General features: G+C 45.3%; 1 protein-coding gene across 1 annotated transcript in view; it reads right to left on the bottom strand.

Annotated features, from left to right (window-relative positions):
* Window positions 1–24,592, bottom strand: part of LOC309598328 (E3 ubiquitin-protein ligase MIB2-like) — a 79,562-nt gene that overhangs the window by 3,395 nt on the left and 51,575 nt on the right. The window contains 10 exon segments of the mRNA XM_082328786.1: window positions 1,817–3,996; window positions 4,671–4,797; window positions 5,793–5,903; window positions 6,388–6,552; window positions 7,747–7,914; window positions 9,171–9,310; window positions 12,193–12,338; window positions 16,177–16,365; window positions 16,369–16,401; window positions 16,405–16,502. Of these exon segments, the coding sequence (XP_082184912.1) occupies window positions 3,822–3,996; window positions 4,671–4,797; window positions 5,793–5,903; window positions 6,388–6,552; window positions 7,747–7,914; window positions 9,171–9,310; window positions 12,193–12,338; window positions 16,177–16,365; window positions 16,369–16,401; window positions 16,405–16,502 (1,352 nt within the window). The 3' untranslated portion in view covers window positions 1,817–3,821.

Consider the following 24,592-nt stretch of genomic DNA (forward strand, 5'->3'; position numbering starts at 1 on the left):
TTCAATTTAAGTAAATTGTATGTGTCTGAATATAGTTAGGGCAAAAAACCCTAACAGTGCTGAGGTTTCTTCCCTGTTGCGTGCCTTGGACGGAGCTAGGCTGGGCTTGAGCCTCGCTGACAATATTTGTGGGTGCACTACTGAGCTGACCGCTGTTTGATGTGTTGTATACATGTATTTACAATGGCACTGGTACAAAAGAAGTGCTCTATTGTTTTATAAATCAAACAGATTTAATATGGAGACTTGAAACTTTATTTTCTATAGAACGTTCTTTTAAATATGCCCTTTTTCCATAAAAAGAAGAGCTTAGCTTTACTGATTGTGTAACGCCATATTCCAGTCCTTTCTCATAAGATCAAAGACCAGAGGAATCATTGGAATATCACAGCCTTCCGAGTCTCTAATTTATAATGCTATCGTTCTTTTCTGGGAACAGGAAGATTTGGAAAATGCTGGGGTATTCAGGCAGTCAGAACTGGGCACCAGTCCAGTAAAAGGATTAACTTAAATTATAAACATTCCATCAATTTCAGTGCATTTTAAGAGTTTTTCTGGGTAAAGGCCTTGGAACTGGCATTGGGGTGTACTAGCATTGCGGTAAATTTCGAAAACAGTAGGGTTTGTGGTTTGGTTTGTTTTTCTGTGGAGGAATGCAGAACTATTTTCTGTGTAGGCCTGACTGATTGCCTAGTACTGGAGGAGAAGCAGTTCTGTTATAGTCCTGTAACTGGAGCGTGCAGGATTTGAGCAAGATTCCTCGGCGGCGGAGATCGATAGCCCATCGTAAAGCAGATTTGGGTTTGCTGCGTCCCACAGAGTACAGGAAGGGAGTCATTTTTGCCCTGGCCTGTGCTAAGCTCCAAAGGATTAGGACACGACTGCATATTTTGTATTTCAAGCTGTGCTGTGCACCTTGCGCTCCGGGAATTATTTCCTTCCTCGCTTCCTTGGCATTGTTGCAGCCAGCGTGGGCATCGCTGGAAGATCCGTGTTCCTGACAAAAAGGGTCATTCATCTAAGCTGGGGTAATTTTAGTAAAAGAAAGAAAACCTAATACTGGATTGCAATGGAAATTTAATATGGTTATGAGAGAGATGTGTAACTCCAGGGCTTTTTGTAGAAGGGAAATATCAGCTCTCCCTGGGCAGTGCAACATTGTTCGGTTACTGCATCTCTGCTTTTGTGTTGTCTCGGTTGTCTGTTTTTGCGCAGAGCGCTTGCCTTTTATGATCCTGAGCTTAACTGTCCATGCAAAGATGCAGTTTTAAGTTTTATACTCTGCTGTGCTCTCAGCTAACTGTGATGGTAAAACTGAACGCTAAGCTTATCTATTCATGCAAAATAAATGTGCGAGAAGTGAAAGGGCATAACCACACCGAAGTGCTAACTGCGCTCTGCCAGCGAATATCATTTCGCTTTACAGACAGGTGCTTCATGTACAGTTACAAGACGTTCTTCTCAACACGGGCTAACACAGCTGGAGTCCTGACAGTGACAGGGAGGTGTTTGCTTTTAATCATACGTCAACTTTGCCAAGGCAAGTAAGGAGAGGAAAAAAAAAAAGGTTGTCTCTCTCACCAGGAACAGGATCGTGGTATCCAAGCAGTTTGAAATTAGGTCTTTTTGAACAACTGATGCCAGTGTGGAAAATGTGCAGAAATAGATGATTTGAAACAAAATGGAAGTTCCAATGCATGTGTGTGGGGTGGAATCACAGGATTGTTGTTGCTTAGGTACTTATTTTGTTGTTGGTTTATTTTTATTTTTATAAATTCAAATTGTAATCTAAGAGAAAGTAAGTTTTGTTGCTTACCTTGAGGATATCACCAAATCTGTGAACTGTTTTCCATGCCAGCAAATCTGCATTTCAGCAAACGGAAGCCGTGTCATGCAGTGTGCCTGTGCACACGGGAGGGGGAGAGCTTAATTTTTTTTCTTGGGTTCTTTACAGAAATTCAAGTGTTTTCTTTCCTGACGATGCTGTTGGGTGACCAGGTAGCCTTGGAACCGCAGGCAGAGCAGATCTGCGGGCTGGCGTGCTGTGCATGCCGTCCGTGTCAGTGGCGTACCTGGCCCGGTGTCTTAAGCTTGCAACTTGTTTCATTGGTTTCTTTTTCCACTGGCCTTCAGGTCAACATCCAGTTTCTGAAGGTGGCTGTGGCAAAGCGGATCCTTGGTGATCAGTGCTTACCCTGCCTCTGCCACCACTTTTCCCCAAGCTCCAGCGTGGACGCTGCCTGCCAGCAGCATCAGACAGTGGGAGAGCGCTACAGAGAGAGCGGTAGGGTACTGCAGTGTCAATAAACGGTATTCAGAGAAGTTGTATGAAACGCGGTCATCATAAATGATGGGTTTAAAAGACAAATGTTATGCCGTAGCGGTAAGTGAGATGAAGGACTTTGGCTCTACCCAAAGATTAAGCCTCCTTGTAGCTGAAGTGTTGACATCCCCTTGCGATAGTTACTGAAGATGACGGTGATCAGCTCCGTGTTCTTGTTTCTCTCCTCCAAATCCCAAAGACAGAGCTGCCTTGAGAAGAGGTGCTCAGATCCGTGTGGCGCAGCTCTGGTCTGCTGAACGAAGACGTGCAGAGTTCCTGCTAAATGTCTGCCAGTAAAATTACAGTCGTTGCGATTGCACCAGACAAACAGTAATTACTAGTTTCTTTTCCCTTGCACTTTTGCCACCCTAGAACAGAGGAGAATTTTGCTGCTAGAGCCCTTCTGCTCTAATACAGAGGTCTTCCTAGACTGCCGGCCTGTACCGCGGTGCGAGAGGTGCTTTGCAGTTTTGTTGGTGCTTTTAAGTAGGAAGAAGCTTGTTTCAAGAGGTTAAGAGAACAACTAAGAAAGGATGAACCTAAGCAAAGAGCAATGTGGGATGCTTAATACTGGGTAAGGATCTTGCTAAATGTCACGACTGTCAGGGATTCCTAACCGTGCAAATGAACGCTCCGCCGCTGTAGACACGGGAGTGCCCTAGGCTCTGCCTACCGCTGCTCGTGCTGCTCTCCTGCTGGATGTGGCACATCCACCTCATCGCTTGGGCGCTGGGGCAGGACGGCGATGGAAATTCCCTCATCTCTGCTGAAGGCTTCGAGAGGCTTATTGATCAGACACCTAAAGGACAAGTTACGAGGAGCTGCTGCTGGAGGTAAATCGTCTGTTGGGATAAGATCACACGAGTAATAAATACAAACCACAGGAAAGTGGTTGGGGGGGAAAAGGTGTGCTGTGGATACTTGAACGGAACGTGTAGAAATGTGGAACGGAGTAATTAGGGTTTGTTGTGACCCTACATCCTCCTCCTGACACGTAAAAGAAAAAGTAATATTAGGTCTGACACTTTTTTTTATAAGTTCTTCTAGTGCTATGCACCAGGATCTAAAAAAACGACAGCAGAACACTTACAGAGCACAACTGGTCATTTTGCTTCCACACCACCTCTGCCTCCAGTGCAACACAGCTGAGCCACCGCTCTCTCCAGCCGTTTGTTTGATGAGGAGCCGTGTTCTTGTTTTTCAGCAGTCCGCAGCGATCCACAGAGTTTAACTGCAAAATCTGACACTTTACTTTTTTTAAAAAAAATTTTAATTCTCTGTACAGTACACACTTGATAAATTCTTTATCATTAAAACTAATTTGGACAAGTTTTATGTTCCAGTAATCAAGTCTCAGAGTCTCTTTTGCCCAAGGTATGGAAGCAGCTGATTTAGAAGTTCAGTTGCACTACTGGAGATTAAATATAAAATGCCGAAGAAACATTTTGACTTTGAAACAGAACTAGCCGTAATTGATGTGCTCATTCCAGGGCCCTCGTCAGTGCTTCAGCCTGATTCTCCAGGAGTAAGTAGTCAAGATTCTTTCTTTTTTCTTGACTATACAAGTGTAAGTTCCTTCATTAATTGCATTTGCAATGATGCTCATGTGATCTTCATTTAACGATAAGTAACCTGGATAGGAGTATTCCAGAAGCTCCTTATCTTTATACCAGCTGTCATAAGAAAAATAATAGAAATTAAACTACAAAATGTCCAGTACAATGCAATATGTGTTAGTGGTTCTTTCTCCTACTGAGTTTGCTTGAGTAAGTGTGCAGCACGGATGGGACTTTAACAAAGCAAGGTGAAGTTTTACCGTATATTCCATATAACCGGGCCCTGTCCCGAGTAATTTAGGAGCTTGAATCTTACTGAAAGTTGATGGGAATTTGCGTCCTCAGTCTAAACTAACCCCTGGACTTGGGCATCTCCCTCTCAAGTTTAGATACATCCAGAAATAACATGCTTGTACATTAGTAAGAGCTAACAAGCTATTAATTGAAAAGGTAAATTTAAGACCGTAGTTTTTTGCAGAATATAGGCCGGGGAATTGGGTGGTAAGAATTACCTTTGTGCCACATCTGTGAATTGGATTTTGTCCTTTTTCAACTCTGCTTGCTCATTTCCGATAGCTCTGCTTTCAGACTAAATGCTTTGCAATGCTACGAACGATGTTTGCACCCCCCTCCTGGCAGCTGCCAGCCACCCCTCCTCCTGCTCCGGCTGCCAACCGAGGCGGTGGCGGGCCCCGCACCGCGTTCTTACTTCTGCTGCTTTGTCCTCAGCCTTTTTGCTACGTAAGCCGCAAAGTCTCCTAAAGGACTGGAATAAATGATAGAACACTTACTAAACTTTGCCTTTTTTATGAATTATCTTCTGTCCACAGCGGAAGGTGACGTTCCTGCCTTCAGAAACAGTCTTGGTTTTTGTCCTTGGTGGGGGCAGAGTAGGGGGCACGGTTGGAAATGGGAATTCTATGCACCAGAGGTGAGAGAAAGAAATGGCAAAAGTTAGCATATCTCATTGTCAAGCTGCAGTCATTCCAAAACACTGTCACGGAATTATGTTATCACCACCTAAGGAACCTTAAAAGCATTAATTTAAGAATGCCTCCTACTGAGCAGTTCTCGGATGGGCATGTAACATTATTCATATGCAAAGATAACAATTTTCTGGCATGTAAACTGAAAGAGAGAGACAAAAATCACCTTGCCTATTTCATATATATGGAAGAGTACACATATGTATAGGAACAGTCCCTTAGAATACGTGGCTTTGTAATTATCTGACTGCATCTTTGCATTAATCTGGCCTAAAAAAATACCTCTGTACTGGAGAAAGAGGTACTGGTTATACGGTGCATCTTCTTCAGGTCAGAGAGATTTATCTGAAGCTTAGTTCCACAGCTGCAGTTCCTTCGCCTGATCCTGCATTAGTCCCTTATCTGGATTCATAAAACTGAGACTAGATTAAGGTGATCAACATGCTTTATCTCTTTTTCTGCAGAGCAGCTCAAGTCCAGCTGTGCTTGAGATGTCATTTGTCTTGTTTATGTCCCACCCCTGCATCAGGAACTGCACTGCATCTCTCGTCTCTGAATTTAACACATCAGCATTTCACTTCCTCAGCTGGGTCCAAAGGGAAGCAGCCTGAGGCACGCGGAGCAGAAACTCCCTACCGTGGGTTCAGCTAAGCTAGAGAAGAATGGGACGGTTTAATGTTCTAGTCCACAAATGTTTAAACGTAAAAGCTGCTTCCTATTTCCAAGCCTTGATCTCGGCTCAAATGTGTAAGCGGCCATCTCTGCTGTGCTGCTCAGTAGAGCTGGATGGGGCGAGTCACTGGCATCCACGGCTCTCTAGTGCGGAATTCGGATCCCGCCTACCCCTGCAGCCAACACTGCTCAGCTTTTACCTCCTCCCTCTGTGCCAACCCACCAAGAATCCCAGGAGAGAAGTTAGATAGGTACCGTAGCAGAAGTCACAGGTGGATGGACAGTGCTTTTTCATCAACTTCTTGCGTTTCTCGCAGAAACCTTTCTGTGCCCACGACGGGCACATAAATAATCTGTCTTTACATCCTGAAACGGAAGGAGATGAGGCATTAGAGGGACTGAGGTAGGCTCTTCCTTCTGAGAAACAAACTGACATTTCAGTGTAAATGGTAGAGCTGAGACAGGAAGGAACCTAAACCAGGAGTACAAGCAACAGAGCAGGGTGCCGTTGTTACAGGAGCAGTGGGCGAGATATTGAGCTACTTCCATGCGACAGCATCAGTGAGGCAAGAGAGTCGCTGTTTCCAAGTCCTACGCTAGGTAATGTTTGAAGAGCAGCAGGCGAATATGTTGGAGCTCGAAAGAATCTTGCTACAGCTTGTTTGGTTTGCAGAGAGTTTTGTCATGTTGTATTAATACATCCGAGTCCAGCCAAAGAGTAATTAACAGCTCCTGCCTACTGCTCAGTGGCTCGCAGCCTGGTCCTGCCAACTGGTGAGGGTCTAACACCACGAGAGCTCCACCGGATCCAACCGACACTTTAGGCAAACGTTCTTCATGCCTTCCTTACCGTAAAGTCTGTGAATCCCCCAGACTTCATCTTGAGAGATGGTCTTTTTCCCAGTCAAAGTGGCGTTGATGTGCATGAGGGCGTTGGGGTTCAGGGAGTGCATGAGCCCCAGGGCATGTCCTATCTCGTGAGCGGCTACGTGTACCAGATCTGTAAGCCAAACACCTGGAAGAGAAGCGGAAAACCAGCTGGCATTGTGTGGTGACGTACATCTGCTGATCCTGGCGTAAAACCAGAGGAAAGATTTTAGCACTAGGACAGTATGGTCTTATCAAAGATTGCCCCAGTTTCGTCTTCTCTGTAGCTGCTTGGGTGCAAATAGACAAGCCAATTAATTATTTCCACACGCTTCTAATTTCTAACAGCAGGACAGACTGCTCTGAAAGAGCAACGTTTGAAACGAACGTAAGTGCCCCGTGTGATGCTTACTCTTGTCAGCTTTCTGCTAACTGTTCCCGCAGCCCAGAGCTGTAACTGGAAATGGCTGTTTGGGAATGAGATTGCTGGCTGGAATATTCCAGTCTGAGCGAGCCTCCCACGGACCTCTGCGTCCCCCATAGCCTAGAAGTCAAACTCAAGTTTCTCGGTAGCATCTTGAAGTCTGCTTCCAGCAGAGAGGGATTTTAACTGAAGGCTGACTCACGAGAGGTTATTACTGACAACTATCGTGATACCTTGCATAATAAATTAATACACACTGACATTCTTGCTTTAAAAATCATCTCTCTAGGTATTTGTCCCTAGATCTTATCTGTTGCTGTGAAGGACAGAAGTCCCTCTAGGTCACCTAAAATCTCCCCTCCTCTCTCTTTATTTGGTGAAAAGCAAAACATCTTACTTTCAAAAAAAGTACTGAGTTGGTCATACAATATGAACCAAACTTGCTAGTTAGTAAGGGACCATCTGCTTTTAATTTAAAGTTAGTTTTGACATTGCTTAAAAAAAATCAAGAAATAAAAACTGCCAAGCTATAAGTAACACAGACATTTTTAGGTGCCCACAAACCCAAAAACAACTACAGACCCAGGAAAACTAAAATGCAAACAGCCATGCCAGCAAGTTGAAGCACTATAACACGGCCCGTCTCAGAGACGCACCTGCCTGGGCGTAACCAGGTGTAACTATTGAGTACGTGTCCGAACTCTCGAGTAAGTCCACTGAGCTATTCAGAAAGAAGCGGCACTGCCACCAAACGTGGGCCCTCAGAGCAGTTCGGTCACGCGACAGCAGGACCAACAACTTCCAAAACTACACCAAATCACCACCGTTCCTGTTGTCTCTTTCCCATACTAGGTGAACCCCAGAACTAGGACTAAAATCTAAATCCTACAGGCATTAATTATCCGCGACGCATGTTACCTTTTTTCCAGCTGAACCGTGTATTGCCCAATATCCAGTATTCATGGTCATCAAAATGGATTTCCCCGTTGGGCGGGAAGAAGGCATGGGCAAGTTCCCCTGTTGTTCCGTCAAAGCAGTGGTGAATGAGGGACTCCAGACAGTCTGTGTGATTGATGGAGTAGAAGCCTGTGAGGAAAGCAGCAGATTTAGCGTGTCTAGCAGGGTAAGCCCATCCAGGACAGACATCTGCAAACTCGGAGTTTACTAAAAAAAAAAAAAAAAAAAAGAAAAAAACTCGCTGGTAGTATCCCACATTTTCCAACCTACAGAGCCACAAAAGGCAAAAATAAATGCAAAGCAGTTGTCAGGAATGATGGCTATGTGATGCAGACTAATAGGCAGCCCTGTGGTGACCCTGGGTTTAGAGCTGTTTCCAACAGACACAAACGCGCCTACTTTTCAGAAAGGAATGCGCAGCTCTTTTTGCACCATCACATGGAAGCTGGTTCGTTGTTTTTTTTTTTGGAGAGAAGCTGGACAGTGAGATAATAACCCCAGGATGTCACTGTTTCATTTTAAACGTAAATAAACAGATAGCCTTAGAGTCGTAGCTGCTTGCCGTCTTTTTGCTAGCGTCACGACAGCATCACAGCGTCCCCCGCGTCCACTGGAACTGGGCCACCTGGAGCTCACACGTGGCAGCAGGGCAGGCCCTGGGAAGGCACATCATGTGCTTGCAAGTAGCGTCATGCAACACGAGAGCGAAGAGCGTGTTGCGAAACAATGGTAAATCTGCCGGTTATCTCAATATTGCTGCCATCTGCACAGGAAATAATTATTTCACACAGACCATAAATCCCAGGAAAAATTTACATCTGGAGCTGAGACTGAGCAGATAACGCCTCAGCACTAACATTTTCTAGGCCTGAGCAACTCAGGAAGTTACTACATAGTGATGCAGGGGCAGAAGGAAGGGGAGGAGAGAGAAAAGGTGATGCTTCAACAGGGTCACCAGAAGGGAGACTAAAACCATGAACAAGCTGGAATCCGTCGCCTGCTCTTTGGCGCTGTGTGACCTTGGATATGTCATTTCACCTTTCAAGATTCAGTTTCCCCATCCGTGGAACGGAGATAATCCTGTCCCAGTGGCAGATTTTGAGGGTTCTTGTCAAATACCTAAAGCTTCCTGACTGCAAGATTCACAGAAAGTGTTAATTATGATATTAACATCTCCTTAGAGCAACTAAAAGTAGTTTCTCTACCTGACTAAAGGCAAACGATGCCCCAGTCCTTGTCCAAGAGGCCCTGCTGACTCCACGCAGCAAAGGAGGACTATCTCCTGCCTCCAAACTCCCGGTTTACACACTGAAGCTCTACAAGTCCCTTGTGGAGTTAAGGTACACGCCAGCGTCCTGTCAGCGCAGGAGCCCGTGCGGTCTCACCTATCTTCAAGTCGCTAGCTACGTGGCGTGGCACTTCTCTGAAGCTGAATGGTGAAACTTCACTCCACATTCGGAACGCAGCCGCTAGTCCCTTGCGCGTGTCCCTGGCGTTTATGAGGTTTCTTGGGAAGGACAGGATTCTGTAGGAACACAGAACGACTTCAGGAAAATGCTGTTCCCTTCTCAGACATCAGCTGAAGGCTCTCAAGGCTGCATCAGAAAATCAAGCCTTTCCGTTCAGTCTAATCGGTTCAAAACAGGAGTAGCTTGAACTGGATATTAAGAATATTTAATAAAACCCCTACAGGCTAATGTATTACTGATATTCTTTACAATCACATGTTCCGGACTCCAGCTTTTGTCCCTTCTCAAGCACATCATTTTAGACAAGGTTCTCTTGGAAAATCATTTTTGTCCTAACATCTCCCAGTCTGTTGCTAGAAGAGGAAACAACCGCATTTCAGCAGCAGACTAGGTAACTCCTCACGCTCAGGCTACAGCGCATGTGCACACACTGAATTAGAATACTCTCAGGCAGAGCTTTTCAAAGAGGGTTCCAAAGGATATCAAAGGTTTGATAGCAGAACAAGTTATTTCCTTTGAAAAAAATCTCATTACTTGGGAGAGAGACTCGAGAGAGGTTTTTGCGTAGGCCACAGGTATCGATACAGCTGAACTGTAAGAAAACTACTGGTGCAGGATGGCAGAACCATGGAAATGTAGAGATGGCTCCTAGAAACTTACCTTGTCCCAAAAGAAGATCTGCATTCAGGAAATTGCCTGAAGTGTAGCAATTGGGAAAAGTTGTGTATATTCTGCTATCCCCTCTGGTTGTATTTTAGCTATGCTGTTTATGTTCTCCCTTCGTGCCAGCACATCCTAAAGGGAGCAGAAGGTTTCATATCAAGCCAGGCTGTTGATGAGTGTAAACCTGGACAATTAAGACTGTCACGAGGCTTAGCCTGTTTGCGACGAGCGTAAAGGGAGATACGTGTTCTCTGCTCAGTGTGAAGGAGTCGGGCTCATGCCACGCACTCATTCTTTGTCTGGGCTTGCAGGCAGAACTAACCCCTGCTGTCCACCGGCAAGTCTACACGTACTGACCAGCCCTGCAGCATCACCCCCTGAAGAGCGCGACCACCGCCACCGCACGTCGAGCAAATAAGGCCAGCGACAGTCACAAGGAGACTTTTGCGTAACTGAGGGTGTAACAGCTGCCTAGAGAAGAGCGGGAACTGCAGCATCAGCCACACCTTGCAAATTATCTTCCCTACCTGCATTTGGTGACCGTGAGATACTCCCCCTCCTGCTTCTGCGGAGGAGAAAGGGGTTAGCGCAGAGCCCTCGGGCAGACGCAACTGCTGCTGTCCCTCTGCCCGTCCCACTTGCCCTCCTCACTCCTTACCTCTGCTGCCCCAGGCAAACCCCCTGCAAAAATAGCTCAAAATGGTTTCCCTTGCTGTTTGCTGGTGACAGAACACTCTCCCACCCGGTACAGTCACAGCCCGGTCAGCTCTCCAGAGCTGGAGTGCGAGAGACCCCCCCAGCTCCATAACGATGTCCTCAGCCCAACGCCAAGAAAAAGCTGCCTCACGCACTGCTGCTGCCAGAGGCCACTTTCAAGTGTTTTCCGAAATCCAGCGCCACCTGCCCTTCAAGCCACCGCAGTTTAACAGTTAGTGACTGCAGCTCTCCTGAGAGGGCAGGCTTGGGGCTTGCTCTGCACTTTAAAGTCAGGAGTGGCTGGAGTTAGCAGCCACATTAAAAGGACCTTTGCAATCACGTAAGACATTGGAAAAAAACCTGATTTGGCTCCTGGGTCTCCAGGAAGGTGCAGACTCTCAGCCAGGGGTGAACACCAGGCCTTTCTTCAGTCAAACCTCCGGGACTCCTGCTAGCCTGAGGTTTACCATGACAGCCTGATTCCACCTGGCAGTGCTCATCTTATGAAACTGTTTCTAAGGGGATTCCCTGAACCTTGTTCTGTGTGAACTCATGCTACTTCCCCTGAAAAACGTTCAACAATGCCATTACTATTTTCCCAGAGAGAAAAAGCATCTTTTCAGGATGCTGCCACCACAGCCCATCACACTGGACAGTGTCAGGGCCTGTTCAGCCACTGCTAAAGTAAGGAAGAGAGCTGCTCCAAGGCTAAACACCCAACAGGGTTGACGTGGCCGTATACCAGCAGTAGCAGTAGAGCCAGACGGCAAAGAGAAACAGTTCAGTGTGAAAATCCATAGGACTCCATCAACTTTGGCTCTAAACAGCCTGCTTGTTGATAGTAGTACTAGCACTGCACATTTACATAGCTCTGTCATATCAAAACCAGACCACGCGACGGCTGTATGCTGCTGCTGAAATGCTGCTGGTTCTGCGCAGCGGTAAACACAGCTGGAAATCAGTCATCTGGACAACCACCTTCCCTGGCAGAAATGTCTGAAAACAGGGTTAACATTCACTCGCCCTAGAATTGCCAAGGGCTTCGTATTGTTTATTCGTTAGTAATCTAAGAGTTAGCATCCCTTCCCGAAGACAACAGGGAGAAAGAGATTCCCAAAAGCACTCGGCACTAACAGAGCTCTGTCCTTCTGAAATTACAGAACCTTTCAACAGCAATTTCCCTCAGTGATGACTTAGGTTCATACGGAGCTCTTTGAAAAATACCAGCATGACAGAGTTAATATTCAATTCACTACCTTCTGAGGGAAGCCCCTAGTTCTGGGAAGCCTGAATCTGCCCCTGAGCAGTTAGTTTTATTATAAGTAGCCTCAGCATGCAGCTGTGTGTGCTACTAGCTTCTAATGCAGTGACGATGCTTCCCATGATCCACAGCTGAGGTGAGAGGTGTAGCATTTGTAGAAATACTTCCTACTTTCGAGTAGCTTTAGCAGCTATCCATTCACCAGCAAATAGAGTAGCAATGGTCGTATGGTTAGTGCCTATACCCATGGCAGGAAAAGCTCAGACCCCCCGTGTCACTTAGAAAATGCTGACTCTTAGGGCTAACGCAAGTCCGTACTTGTACGTCAAGTTGAAGTGGTCCCATTTCAAGTGCCCTGGTGTGATCGTGTATCGTTTTCTCCGTGCTGGAGGCCGAGGTGGGAAAGCTGGACTGTGCAAAGCAGAGGCACTCACTCCATGAGGACCAGGTGATGTGGCATCTTCCTTAAAAGACAAAACAGGAGGTTGAAAGAGATGGGAGAGACTGCAAGGTTGAACAGTGTAAAAGAAAAACTACCAGGTATGGGGCGTTTGGAGGCTGGGGAGCACAACTGGTACTCCCTTATGGGTGTCCAGGAGACAAGACCAGTGCATCAGCTGGGCAGTGCTTTGCAAAGCGTGCCTGTGCCGAGCGTGCTGAACTAAACCAAGACAGAGCAAAAGAGGGGCTCTACTGCGAGGAGTTCCTGGGGCAAGTCTTGGATCAGAGATGCAAGGAAAGGGAGGGACCAGCACCCCTCAGCACGGGATGGCAGAGGATCGGTGCTGGAGGCTCCCTGGAGCTGGTGCACAGTTCCAGCACAGGGCACTGCAGCCGCTCCGCTCTCCTCTTGGAGCACAGCACAGATGGAGCAGAAACGAGGCCCCAGCAGGCTCTGGCCACAGCGAGTCTGCAGCTCTTCCTGGAAAGTTTTCGTTTCCTTTTCACTTCGCGATTGCTCTCCAGCCTAACCACAGAATAAACGAAATACTGGACAAATGAGTAAAACAGGCAACGCTTTGTGCAGAGAGCTCTTTATAAAGCTGCACTGCGGATCTGAAATGCCTTCAAAGTAAATAGGAGCCCTGGAAACCCTGGAGTGCATTTAAAGCCATCATACAGTAAAAGACATCAAATTTGGTGACACGTCTGACTCAAAACTATAAAAGCCTTTTAGTCCTCAGTAGCGGAGGTAAAAGAATGGGACCCAACACGGTTCTCTGGAAGGCCACCCGCTCTGCCTCCCCTTTTCAGGACTAAGACACCGAATATCTCCAGGTCATCTTTGCTCCAGAGGCACCAAGACGCTTACGAAGCGATATCTATAGTGGCGATGCTACAAAGGCTGCACCAGTACGAGTGTGTTCAGCCTCACAGCACATTCTACAGAAAGCAAGAGCTGTCATCCTTTTACTCATGGAAGAGCTGAGGCTCCGAGAGTCAAAATAGCATCGCCCTGCTCTCACAGCAAGCAAATGGCAGGAAAAGACAAGCTCAGAGCAACAGCTGCCAGGTACTGCCCAAATCACCAGCATCCCTCCATGACTACAGCTAGCCATGATGGCAAAAGGCTGACGGATGCCATCCTAATAGGAACCAGTCTCTTCTGCTCTTTGAGCCATACTAGCTTCTATCTTGTTCTAACCCCAGCATCTCTCTTTCCTAGAAGGACAGCCTTTTAGTCTTTCTTCCAGCTCAGCTGTGGGTCTGACCATTTGAAATCAGCAGAGTCTTTGAATGTAAGGAATGCAAGGGCCATAGAACATCACCTATGAGACAGAGGGATGCTAACTAATAGCTTGCCTTCTAAGCTGCAAGCTTTTGGCAGGGTATTTGATCACATTTCTGGGAGCCTGCAGATGCCAACTTGCTCCTGAAAGAACACACAGGATTACTTTTCCCTTTTAACCTTTGTCACTTTTTTTGCTCTGTTAGGGATCTGGCTGAGGAACCCGTACGTTTTGGTTCGCTCAGCTCAAGGCCTAGCCCCTTCTTCACCAATGCATGTGTGATGCGAGGACACTGGCTGCTGTCGCTCTCCCTTCACCTCCAGTGGCTTTTACCTCCGATTCTACTCTGAGAATGCCATTTTCCCTTGATACGAAAGGAAAATTTTGCATCCTTTTGAGCAGCACAGACAAGGTGGAGGATCAGCTAGCCTGTGTATCAACAATCTGCGGGAGCTAGAAGAGAAGCCTGGAGCAGATTAGCTCATAATTACAGGATAATAAGATATTTTCGCTTTTTATGCAGTTCTTTCAAGTAGGGTAGAATTAGGCAAATCCCTTCTGCCTTTGTTGTTTTCTCTACGATCCCTTGCCAGTACTGGGGCTGATTCATTCTGGCATCAGTCAGGAATAGCCCAGGATTGCTGATACTGTGAATTCTCAGTCTACAGGCTCTGACTCAGGAGACCTGATAACTTATGGGGGGATGAGGTAAGGTATTAACACTCTTCAGTAGCCGTCTATCCGATAGATGCATCCGACAGATGCTCCTGCTCCTTAGCAAAGCCAGCAGAACACGCAGTGCATTTCCTTTCTAGCCTCTCTCATTCACAGCCCAGCTGGTGCCATTTCCACTTCCCGATAACACACTGAGCTGGAGGGTGCACAGGCTCAGTGACGGACACTGCCCATTCTGCCTCCTCTGCCACTGGGCTATTAAATTACACCAGCATAGGGTGAAATCCTGAGGCTCTTCTTAAAGCCCCCTGGCTATCAGCAGAGGAAAATGAGATAGTCAGGAACAGCCTGCTGGCTTCTCCTTCTACAAGGAAAACTCCTGCAGCCCCAAGGGAGAAAAATTATTGTCTTTTCTATGGCCACTGAGCTTAAAACCCTAAGGCCATGAGTGCTGAACAAAAGAAAAGGAAAAAAAAAAAAAAAAACTGTGTCCCTAGTGAACTTATCCTCAAAATACAAACCAAAGTAAGGGTGACTCAGGCCCAACCGTGATCGCTGAAACCTGTATCTGACCCAGTCACTAGCTCGAGAAAGGCGCAGAGGGTCGAGTTCTCTCGCTCAAACGTTCTGCTCGGCCTCTGTTCCACTCTAGTCTTTGTTCTACCCACCGCTGGTGCAACAGGATGCTTTTAATTAAGAATGTGTTACAAAATGAATTGGGAAGGGTGGGGTACCACACATATGCGGTTCCTCCGATTTAGGATTCTGTCAGAAATGGAGGGAGCTGGTTAAAAATTTCACAGTATAATTTGGACCAAAGGATCTGTCTGGATGCCCAACAACAAGGACTGTGGGAATACTCGGAATTGGAGGTCAGTCACTCCCAGGAGGAAACCCATTTGACTGTGGGTTAAGGTCTCAAACATTCAAAAAGCTTGGGAGGTACCAGAAGGACAAGTGCTTCAACTCTCAACAACAGCAATAGACACCAACATACATAAAGGCAGAGACTGGTCAACATCCCTGCCCTACATTATTCACCCTGTGCAGTCAGCCCTCCATTAATTTACTTCACTGAGCTGTAATGAACGTAATTCATTCCCCTCTTTCTCTCCTGGTCATGCAGTTCCCCTTCCATAAACTAAACAGTAACATAACTCTGTGGCTTAGCGTCAATTAATAAGAGCCCTGAGCATGTGATGCAAACAAGGGGTGCTATTGCCTGGATCTTCATAAACACAAACAGCTGGAGAGGATGCAAGCACTTGGAGACAATGTGTTTGTTTTTTTTTTTATATAAACTAAAAAGCGAAAATTAAGCTAAAAGCAAAACTTAAAATCAGCTTCTGAGGGTCCCAGAGCCTTGCTACCGTTCCCCCTGACCAGTTTGTCCCAACATATCTTGCTAATGGACGGACTTGAAAGAGAGTTAATAGCGGCTAATAGTTTCCGTAGGTCCACCGTTACCCACCAGTTTAGATCTTACACACCATCAGCCCTGCCTCTGGAGTTCCTAGGAAAGCTCAGCTGCGACGGAAATCAGAATATATGCATGCCACATCATACTAGGCTGGGAAAGCAGAGGTACTCAGAAGAACAGCCAAAGCTCTGAGGGAAAACAACCCAAATCTTTTGTGCGTTCACTGTTTGGTTGTCTGCAAGCTGCATACACGTCTTTAATAATCTGATTCTACTTGGATGCATAATTACCTTTTAGGATCCTCTGCAAAAAGGGACTCAAACAGCCATAAACAGATCTTGTTGCCTTAACGGCTACTTACACATTGTTTAGATTGCTTCCTGAATTTATCCATCTTCTGAAAAGAATACACATGCACATCTATTTGATGTCCCCACTCCCCTTTCAAGTATTTGAGAATTAGATCCTTTCCCCTACCTGACTCTTCTGAGCTGCAGCTCCAGCTGGATCTCCCACAACAGCCAGCACAGCCACCACAGGGAATATGCATAAAAATCCCACAATGGTTCTACAGCCATTGCTCTTTTTCTTGTCAACTGAGGGGAAGCTCTTCCTTCTGTCTGCAGAAAGTTGTTCTACTTGATCCATGTCTTCCTTTAACACTTTTTAGAGGGAGATGCGACAGATATTAAGACATTCTCTTCACAGAATGCATTGGTAATCCTTTTGCTCACAGTTGCATTTGTGAGTAGCCCTGCAGTTACTGCCAAAGTTGTGCAGAACCACTAGAGTATCAAAAAGCTCTGAAAAAATAAAAAGAAAAAAAAAAAAAAACGTAGACTTTACATTAAGCCTCTTTCCAATGTGCCAAAGATTCTCTTAGCCTCTGCCAAGCGGTATCGTATTACTGCAGCTGAAAGTTGGGCTGGCGGAGGAAAGGCAGCAAAGTGAAACAAGCTGGGATGGACATGAACTCTTTTCCTTAACTGACTGTATAATCGACAGAGGACAAATCTGCAGTTGTCAGCTTTATGTAAGGAAAAAATTGGGGGAAGGGGCAGAAAAAGGAATCCAGAAGCCAGCATCATGCCCTTGGAATGTTTCATTAGGGATGCTTAACGCTAGAAGAGCTGTCGTTTGTCAGGGGCTGTCCTGAGGAGCAGAATGAAAAACGAGATGCTGTGAGGGAGCAGGCAGGGCTTCTCTGCTTAGGAAATTCTGGTCAGGGAGTTTACAAACTCAGATAAAAGTAAATATCAACCCCCTCTTCCATGAAACTTGGCAAGTGACCTGCAAATTTCTTTTTTGGGAGCAACCCAGTAAGGGGTTATCATGCTGAGAAAGACAAGTATTTTCAGAGTCATACTGATTTTGGGTACCTCAGCTTGAGCACGTCAGAAAGACGGACTTGGAGAAGTGGTCAGCTTGTCTTCAGCTGTCAGGTTCTTTAAGGCAGCTCCAGGCTGCAGATACTACAGCAATTCAGGACTTTTTAAAAAGCATGCTCAGAAATTCTCAGGTTTTCAGAAACAGCTGCACCTTTCTGTCTGGTCACCGAGCGCTGGATACTCGGCGCTCCTGGGTTGGGGTGTCCTGAGCTGAAAGTTCTGACCAGAGGGAGAGGAACCGTGCGATCTCCTCGTTTCATAAGCACATGGCAGGGAGGGGGCAGTTCTGTTGCCAGCCAGTATAAAACATTCCTAGGGAATAGCTGAAGCATTTGAACAGTTTCAGAAACTTCTTGCACTTTTAATAATGAAAAATGGTTTCATTTGGGGTTTTTTTTTTCCCTAGTTCATAATCAAGCTTGTGACATCTTATAAGTTTTGTGTATTTTCAGACTAAAGCTGGAATAGAGCTTTTAAACAACTCAGAATAAATATGACCAGTGAATCTGTGTACAATTTCATGACAATTTTCTCAATCTTCACCAAGCTGCCCCCTGGAGAAAAAACACGCTTTCTGCAGAGTGGACAAAGTGCAGCAGTTGTTCAGATCCCAGGAGAAGGACAAGATAAGGAATAACATGGAAGGAAGTTATGGATAGGATTACAAAGGAAAGCTGGAACTAGAAGGAAGAGAAAGAGCAGAAAGCAAGGCTACGGGGCTCTAACTCCTGTGGACCAAGGCAGTCAGCAGCAGTCTGAGATATTGGCTCATCTCAGCTCTAAGCTACAACTTTCTAGGACAGTTACACCTCTTCCCCAGCAGCACAGCTGGCAGAATGAAACATCCTCCTGGGTGAGCACTCTGAAAAAGTGCTTCGCTGGGAGCTCCAAAGAGTGGTGGCAACGCACCTCCCTCTGTGGTTTAAGCTGCAGACCACAACACGAAGTGAGAAACTGGTAACAACCCATTCCTAAACTTATCAATGTCTCAAGCCCCCTGAACAAGTTTCTGTCAGTCGGTAGATGAGAACACATCTGCAGAAAGACTGATTGAGAAGGGAGTCTTGAAGTAAAAACCTGCCTTGGAATGGGGCTCAAAAACTTCAGCCAAGAGCTCTTCTCCAGTAAAGCAGTACTGGCTCGAAAGAAAAATACTGCTAGCAAACACAGTTCTGGAAGAACACTGAGTCTCAGTCGTGGAACTGCGTAACAGCATTAAGTGCATCTGCCTTTCATACAGCTAGTAAGAGTCAGCAGTGTTTGAAAAAGATTTTAACTTATGCACTGTTACATATGCCCTCCCCTCTTGCCAAAGTACCCGAGCACCTCGCAGTCGCTCAGAGCATTTACTCTCACATCGGTCTCAAAGGCAGGGCAGTGCTACTACCTGCACCTGACAGGTTAAGACCGCACCGTGCAGGAGAAAAGACTTGCCAGAGGTCAAGCACGAATTCTTGCGGAGCAGGAACCTGAAATCTGCCAAGCACCCCGTTAGTGCCTTACTGTTTCTGAAGATGACTACATGAACCTGAGTTTTAAGGCATAGATTGAGAACTCACACAACCACATAGCCTGAGGGAACTAAGAATTTCCTTTGTCCCGATGTAAAGAAACGACAGATTTTTGTAAAATACATCTCAGCTCAGACCTCCCCGCCACAGAAGTTACTATCTAGAGCTTTAGTAAAAGCGCATTCTTGAGGACCTCATTGTTTCCGAATACTTATTCATGCAGCCACTAAAGGTTAGCACAGCCAAAGCTTTTTCCATGAGTTACTGAAATATTCTGAACGGGGGAAGAGACCATACTGTATATCAGCCATTTATCTTCTTGCGCTGCATGTGGCGGGTGAATGGGAATCTTTAGCTGCAGAGATGATTCGTGACCTCTGTGACATTTAGGATCCCGCTTCCCTGCCAGGGCAGCAAGCAGGTTATACCTTGGTGGGTCAGAAGTGAGAGAGCAGGGTTTCTTGGAAAGCACGTAGTTTTCCCCCAGTACGCTGGGAATGCACTGTGCCCATCCACATAGAAATTCAGTGCCTGTGCATCCAACTTCACCAAACCACTGGCTGCAGAATGCTTTCAAAACTTTTAAAATTTAAGCCAAGTATTTGCTCAGAAACCAGCTCAGCAGTAAGGCCAAGACAAACCTCAGTTATTACAGCAATGAGAGTCAGATGAGGAAAACTCTTATGCTGAGGTATTCAGAACTTACAGATGCAACTTGTGGAGCTAAGGGAGACACATGAACTTAATGCTGTGCACGCTAACAGTGCTTCTGATAAAGTCACTGTGCAGCTGCATTCTTTGGTGCACAAGCTCTGGCCAGAATCCTCAGTGCCGCTGCTGGTAAAAAGCAAAATTTCAGGTTTATACTTAGTTCATTAATACTGTGGTTGTTAAATTTCAAGCACAGCTCCCTTCTGTAGATATTTTAAGGATTATTAGGACCAGAGTGCACAGCTGTTGACATTTCATCCGTGTTCCCTGCCCTAGGTTAAGAATGTCATGGCTTTCCCAAGAGATACTTGTGCTTAAAGGACTCTCGAATGCAGCCATCAGTGGCCTCAACTCCACAGCACTTGTCAGAATTTAAGCCTCTTTCAGATGCTTCAGACAGCTCCCCAGACTCCCTTCTGGAAGCCAGTGTTACCCTGTACCAAGAGCAAGAAGTTAGTCAGAACTCTAAAGTTTTATTTCTGCCTTTTCCAATAGCTGAAAATATTCTCCATGCTTTATCGGGCAGCCTGAGCCCCTGAAACAACTGCTTTTATACGAGTGCAGAGAACTGCTGCTGTGACTTCGGAGTTCTGATGAATTTTAGAGGTCTCAGGTTCTCAAGTGCAGATATTTGGTTTGGACTACAGGCGAGAACTGTCATCCTGACTATATTTGGACGGAAAAACATTCCTGGCTTTGGTTTCTGCACAGTGTCTAAAAGCGATGGAACACATTACACTTTGAGGGAATCCATATGGTGTAATGGGGAATAGGAAGGGAAGGCAGGGGACAGAACTGACTTTGCTTTGTCTTCATCCTCTTAGCAGCAGTGACCAGGACCGGGATATCATTTGTAGGGAGCTGCGCTTTTCTAAGCAAACAGGGATGCATATCCCGAGATCTCTGCATGCAATCAACGTCACATGAAAAAGCAGGCTCTAAACAGCTGTCAGAAGAGAATGAATATTGCCTAAGACCTACAATGGTCAACTAGAGACTATGGAGAACAGAAAGGATCGGATCGTTTGCACAACACAACACACTTGTTAAATCACCTCAATCTTGCTTTGCTCTTTTCAGGCTTAATTGCTGAAATGTTTAAAGCGGGGCTGCTGTATAATGCACAACATATGGCTATATTCCCAAGGGCAAGTTTTAGCTCAAAAATAAATACTTTCTCACTTCCATGGATTATTCTTAGCATTTCCCTCCTCCCCTCTATTCAGCATTGTTGACATTAAATGTTACTTTCAGCACTATTTCCGAATAGTTCTCTCTGCTACATTTGCCACACTTAAGAGGAAAGTTAGCCCTGGCGCAGCAGGCTGTGAAGCAAGTCCCCAAGACGACCCAAGTACAACCTACTACAACATATCTATACTCGTGCTAAGAGGCACTATGCAGAGAACAACCGTTCATGCTAGAACTGCAGCTGTCTGACTACCAAAAATGACTCTCACCTCTCGCAAAATCTTATTTATTCACGGATTAAGCGCATATTATTCAGCATTGCAACAAACTGCTCTCATTAGCTTCTCCTGTTGCGAACTGGGAGTTCTGCACGGAGGTGGGGAAGGCAGGGAAAGAAGAAGGAGCTAACATCTGATCGTGTCTGATGGCTCAAGGCATGAGCATCAGCGTTTCATCTCCAGGGCACCAGTCCAAATCCAGGCCACAGGCAGGGGAGGGGGAGCGCACACAGCTGAATGTGATTTACCACATATTGGCTCCTTGGTGGCCCATATGAAAAGAATTAGCAAATCCTCATATAGCTCTTATTTTAAAAAGCACTTACATATTTATCCCTGCATCTCACAACTTGGGGGGAAAAAAAAACAACCCAACATTCTTGCATGGTTCCTGTGGGAACAGCAGTTAAAACTTGTACTTTTTCAGTGGGTCATGGACTAAAAAGGATTGTATGTGCTGTACCAGGGAGCAACATTCCCCAGGGAGGCGGAGAATAAGAATGTTCTTTAGTCCCCAAGCATTCTCCCACTTTCTATCATGCAGCCCCTCGTGATCATCATCTGCTGATGTTCCTAGAAAAATCCATGGTCTGCTGAATAGCAAATGAGCTGAAAACAAGGGCTTGCTCCAGCTGGCAAAGAAAATGGAATATTTTGCTTAACTGTCAATTTGGAGCTGCAGCTCACAGAAGTGCCTGTACTGGCCTGACCTTGCGTTACCAAAGAGACATGGTCTTGACCCTAGTCAGAAGCTCAGCAGTCCAGTCGTGGCCACGTAGCGAGTAGAATTTCAGGAATGAAACGAGGGAGAAATTTTTCTCAATACGCAGATAATAAAGCGTGTCCATAACGGAGCAAGGACTGCTTCCCTGGGTGGGGGTATTTTTGTTGTTGCTCTTTGGTGGGCTATATTAATAATCTGTAATCCATTTGCAGATGGACCAATCCTCCCGAAATCCTGGGAGCAGCACGGACTAGTGGGAACATAATCAAAGGAGAGATGGGCTCTTTTCCTCACTCTGCCTTTTGACAAGTGATCTCCCTCTCTCTACACCCTCAGTCTTGTGCTGTCCGTGAAACACAGAGTTTTGGCCACGCTTCCAAAGGAAGTGCTTTAGAAACCCTGGTTCTGAGTACGAGCTGAGCTGCCATCTTACATTTAAAGTTTTACACCAGAAAGACTCAGCAAGATCTTTCCCTTTCAAACCCATTGCTGTCCATTGCTGCAAGGCACAGAGCTGCATTTCAGGAGATGGCAGTGAAAACACGCAGCTCCCCAGCTCGTTAGCAGAAGACCTGTCAGTCTCATTTGCGGGAGACCAACTGGGAATAAACATCAAGCAGAAAGTTACTCACTACCCACACCGATTAACTGATAGCAATATTTGTCTTTTATATTTAAAGGAGCATTTGCCTACTGCTCTGACACCTCCTTGCCTCTCTTCAGCCCCCTGCTGTTCCTATAACCAGCAAGAATAACCTCCGATAGCAAAAGGAGAAAGGGGAGCAACATCTTCCCCCACCTGGCCCCCTCCTTTCCTCTCTCATCACCTCTAGCTAAATTTAATGCTGCTCCTAATCTCAGTCCAGGCTCTTGGCTCTTTTCCTGCTTACTACAGATACCTTTTTTTTTCCCTCACACTTCAGATTTAAGCCTGGATTAGAGCAGAGAAACTATTTTGCAGGCTGAGAGCACAGGCCAGATTACACATGAACTAGATGAACCAGCAAGTACGCAAAGCTAACCATTTCACCCAGCGTGGCACTCAATCGGCCACAAGTCGCTCTCTGATCCTGGCCCTCCATGGAAGCAGGCTTATCAGGAAAGATAAAACTGCAAACCTTCTTCACTTCTCCAAAGCCTCAGGCTCCCATGGAGCTGAGCCTGCCATGGGGGGCAAAGCTTGCCAAAAACATACCTGGCACATATGGGCATCTGCTTGCCTTCTGCTATCTCTTGCTCCTGGGGCTCCACTGACCATCTTGTTTCTTCTCTGTTGTGGTGCAGCAATTCCCTTCTTCTTACTAGGAAAATGAAAGGGTCAAAACGGTGCTTAACAGCTCAACTCTTGCTCCTCAAAAGCAATCACAGCAGGAACAGGGAAATGAAAAGATATAGTCCCAACCTAAACGCTATGTTTGCCAATTGTTTCTGTAGTTCTTAAGCAGGTATATTATGCTGTGCAAAATTCCATCTCTAATTTCACCATTAATGAATTTCAGATACGAAAACAAGATCAGAAGATCTTGAAATGGAACTTGCATTTTAAAAAATTAAAAGAGAAAACTGAGGGGAGCTCTTGTTTCCCTACGAAATCTCTTTTCATTAGGAAAAACAACACCAAACATCTCCCTTTTCTGCAACAGCTGCACAGCTTGGAAGTCGAAGGATGCAGTCTTCCTACAGTTTTTTTGTTTTAGGGAGAATAATCACTTGGAAGCCTCTCTTCATTTAGTATCCAAAGAAATTATTAAAAAAATGAAGCAGATAGCAGATGCTCCCTGTTGTTTTTTCCTGAATAAACAGACACCTTAGGCGTAAGAGATGGGAATAACGCAGAAGATACCGAACAGTTTGCCACCTCTGTCCCCTCTTCCCCAAGTGCCAGCACACATATACATTTAACACACAGCACAAAGTATCGACCGCTTTTACCTTTAGTAAACTGCTTCTGGATTTGACGTAGAGTCTTGTGAAAGAACTGTATTTCAAAAAACGCTCAGCGTGGGGCTGGGGTAATATACAGTCTGGAGAATTATTCACTTGCACCAAATAGTCGTTAAAGCAGCTCTCACATTATAAAGATGGCTCGGTCTTGTACTTTGTGAAAACAGCCTTTGCACATTACTTTTCTATTGCTGCCCTACCACAATACAGCAAACGTTTTAGGAAACGTCTCGTTTATTCCAAAGGAATTTACGCTAATGTGAACTTCTAGGAAATAAGTAAATGAGTACCTGAACCTCCGATTTTTACCAAAGCTGATTCTGAAATTCAGCTTTAGGTTATTTGGGTGTTAAATCCAACCCAACCAAATAATGTAGGGGTTAAATCTGACCCATTTTCATAGCTCAAAAAAATCCACTGAAACTATAACAGCCTCAAGTGAGTATTTTGACAAAGATTATCTATAGGAGTCAGAGGTTGCGACGTAAGACTTTCTCACAACACCACGGAATTATGAAGAAGTAATAAATATTCCTGGAACTACCACATATTCCACAAAGTTAAAAATGTCTTTAGAAGATTTGCCACCTCTTTGCTGATGAACAAAGATAGCAGAGGAACACAATATTTTTGTTTGTTTTAAATATTGCTTGCAACATGTAACAAACAGTATGCTTGTGTATAATTGTGTCAGTAAAGATATACACCACACACGCAAACACGTATGTATACATACACACACACGGCACACTAGCCCTACAGGCTGCCACTTCCACCAACAGTTATTTTACAGGATGGACTCAGTGGGTAATATTTCTTCAGTCAGACAGTTGGAAAACACAATACAGCTGGATCCATATTTCAGCTACTGTTTGTACATTCATTTTAATGGTCAGGAAAATATATATTTTATTTTATTAAGTTTTTCTGCAAAACAAAGAAACAAAAATGAAATCCCTTTTCCTCATATCTTAATTATGACTATTTATTTTCTTTACACTTTGATTGGAGTATTTAACACCTGCCTTTGGCATTATGGATAGAAAGCTCAGGAGTCTCTGAACACACGGTTGTGCCAAAAAAAATAAAATAAAAAAAAAAAAAAGGGAAGAAGAGTGTCACTTAGAGGTTAGAAATATTTCCTGT

This window comes from Platalea leucorodia (assembly GCF_965183815.1).
Source record: "Platalea leucorodia genome assembly, chromosome: 17".
NCBI classification, from domain to species: Eukaryota; Metazoa; Chordata; class Aves; order Pelecaniformes; family Threskiornithidae; genus Platalea; species Platalea leucorodia.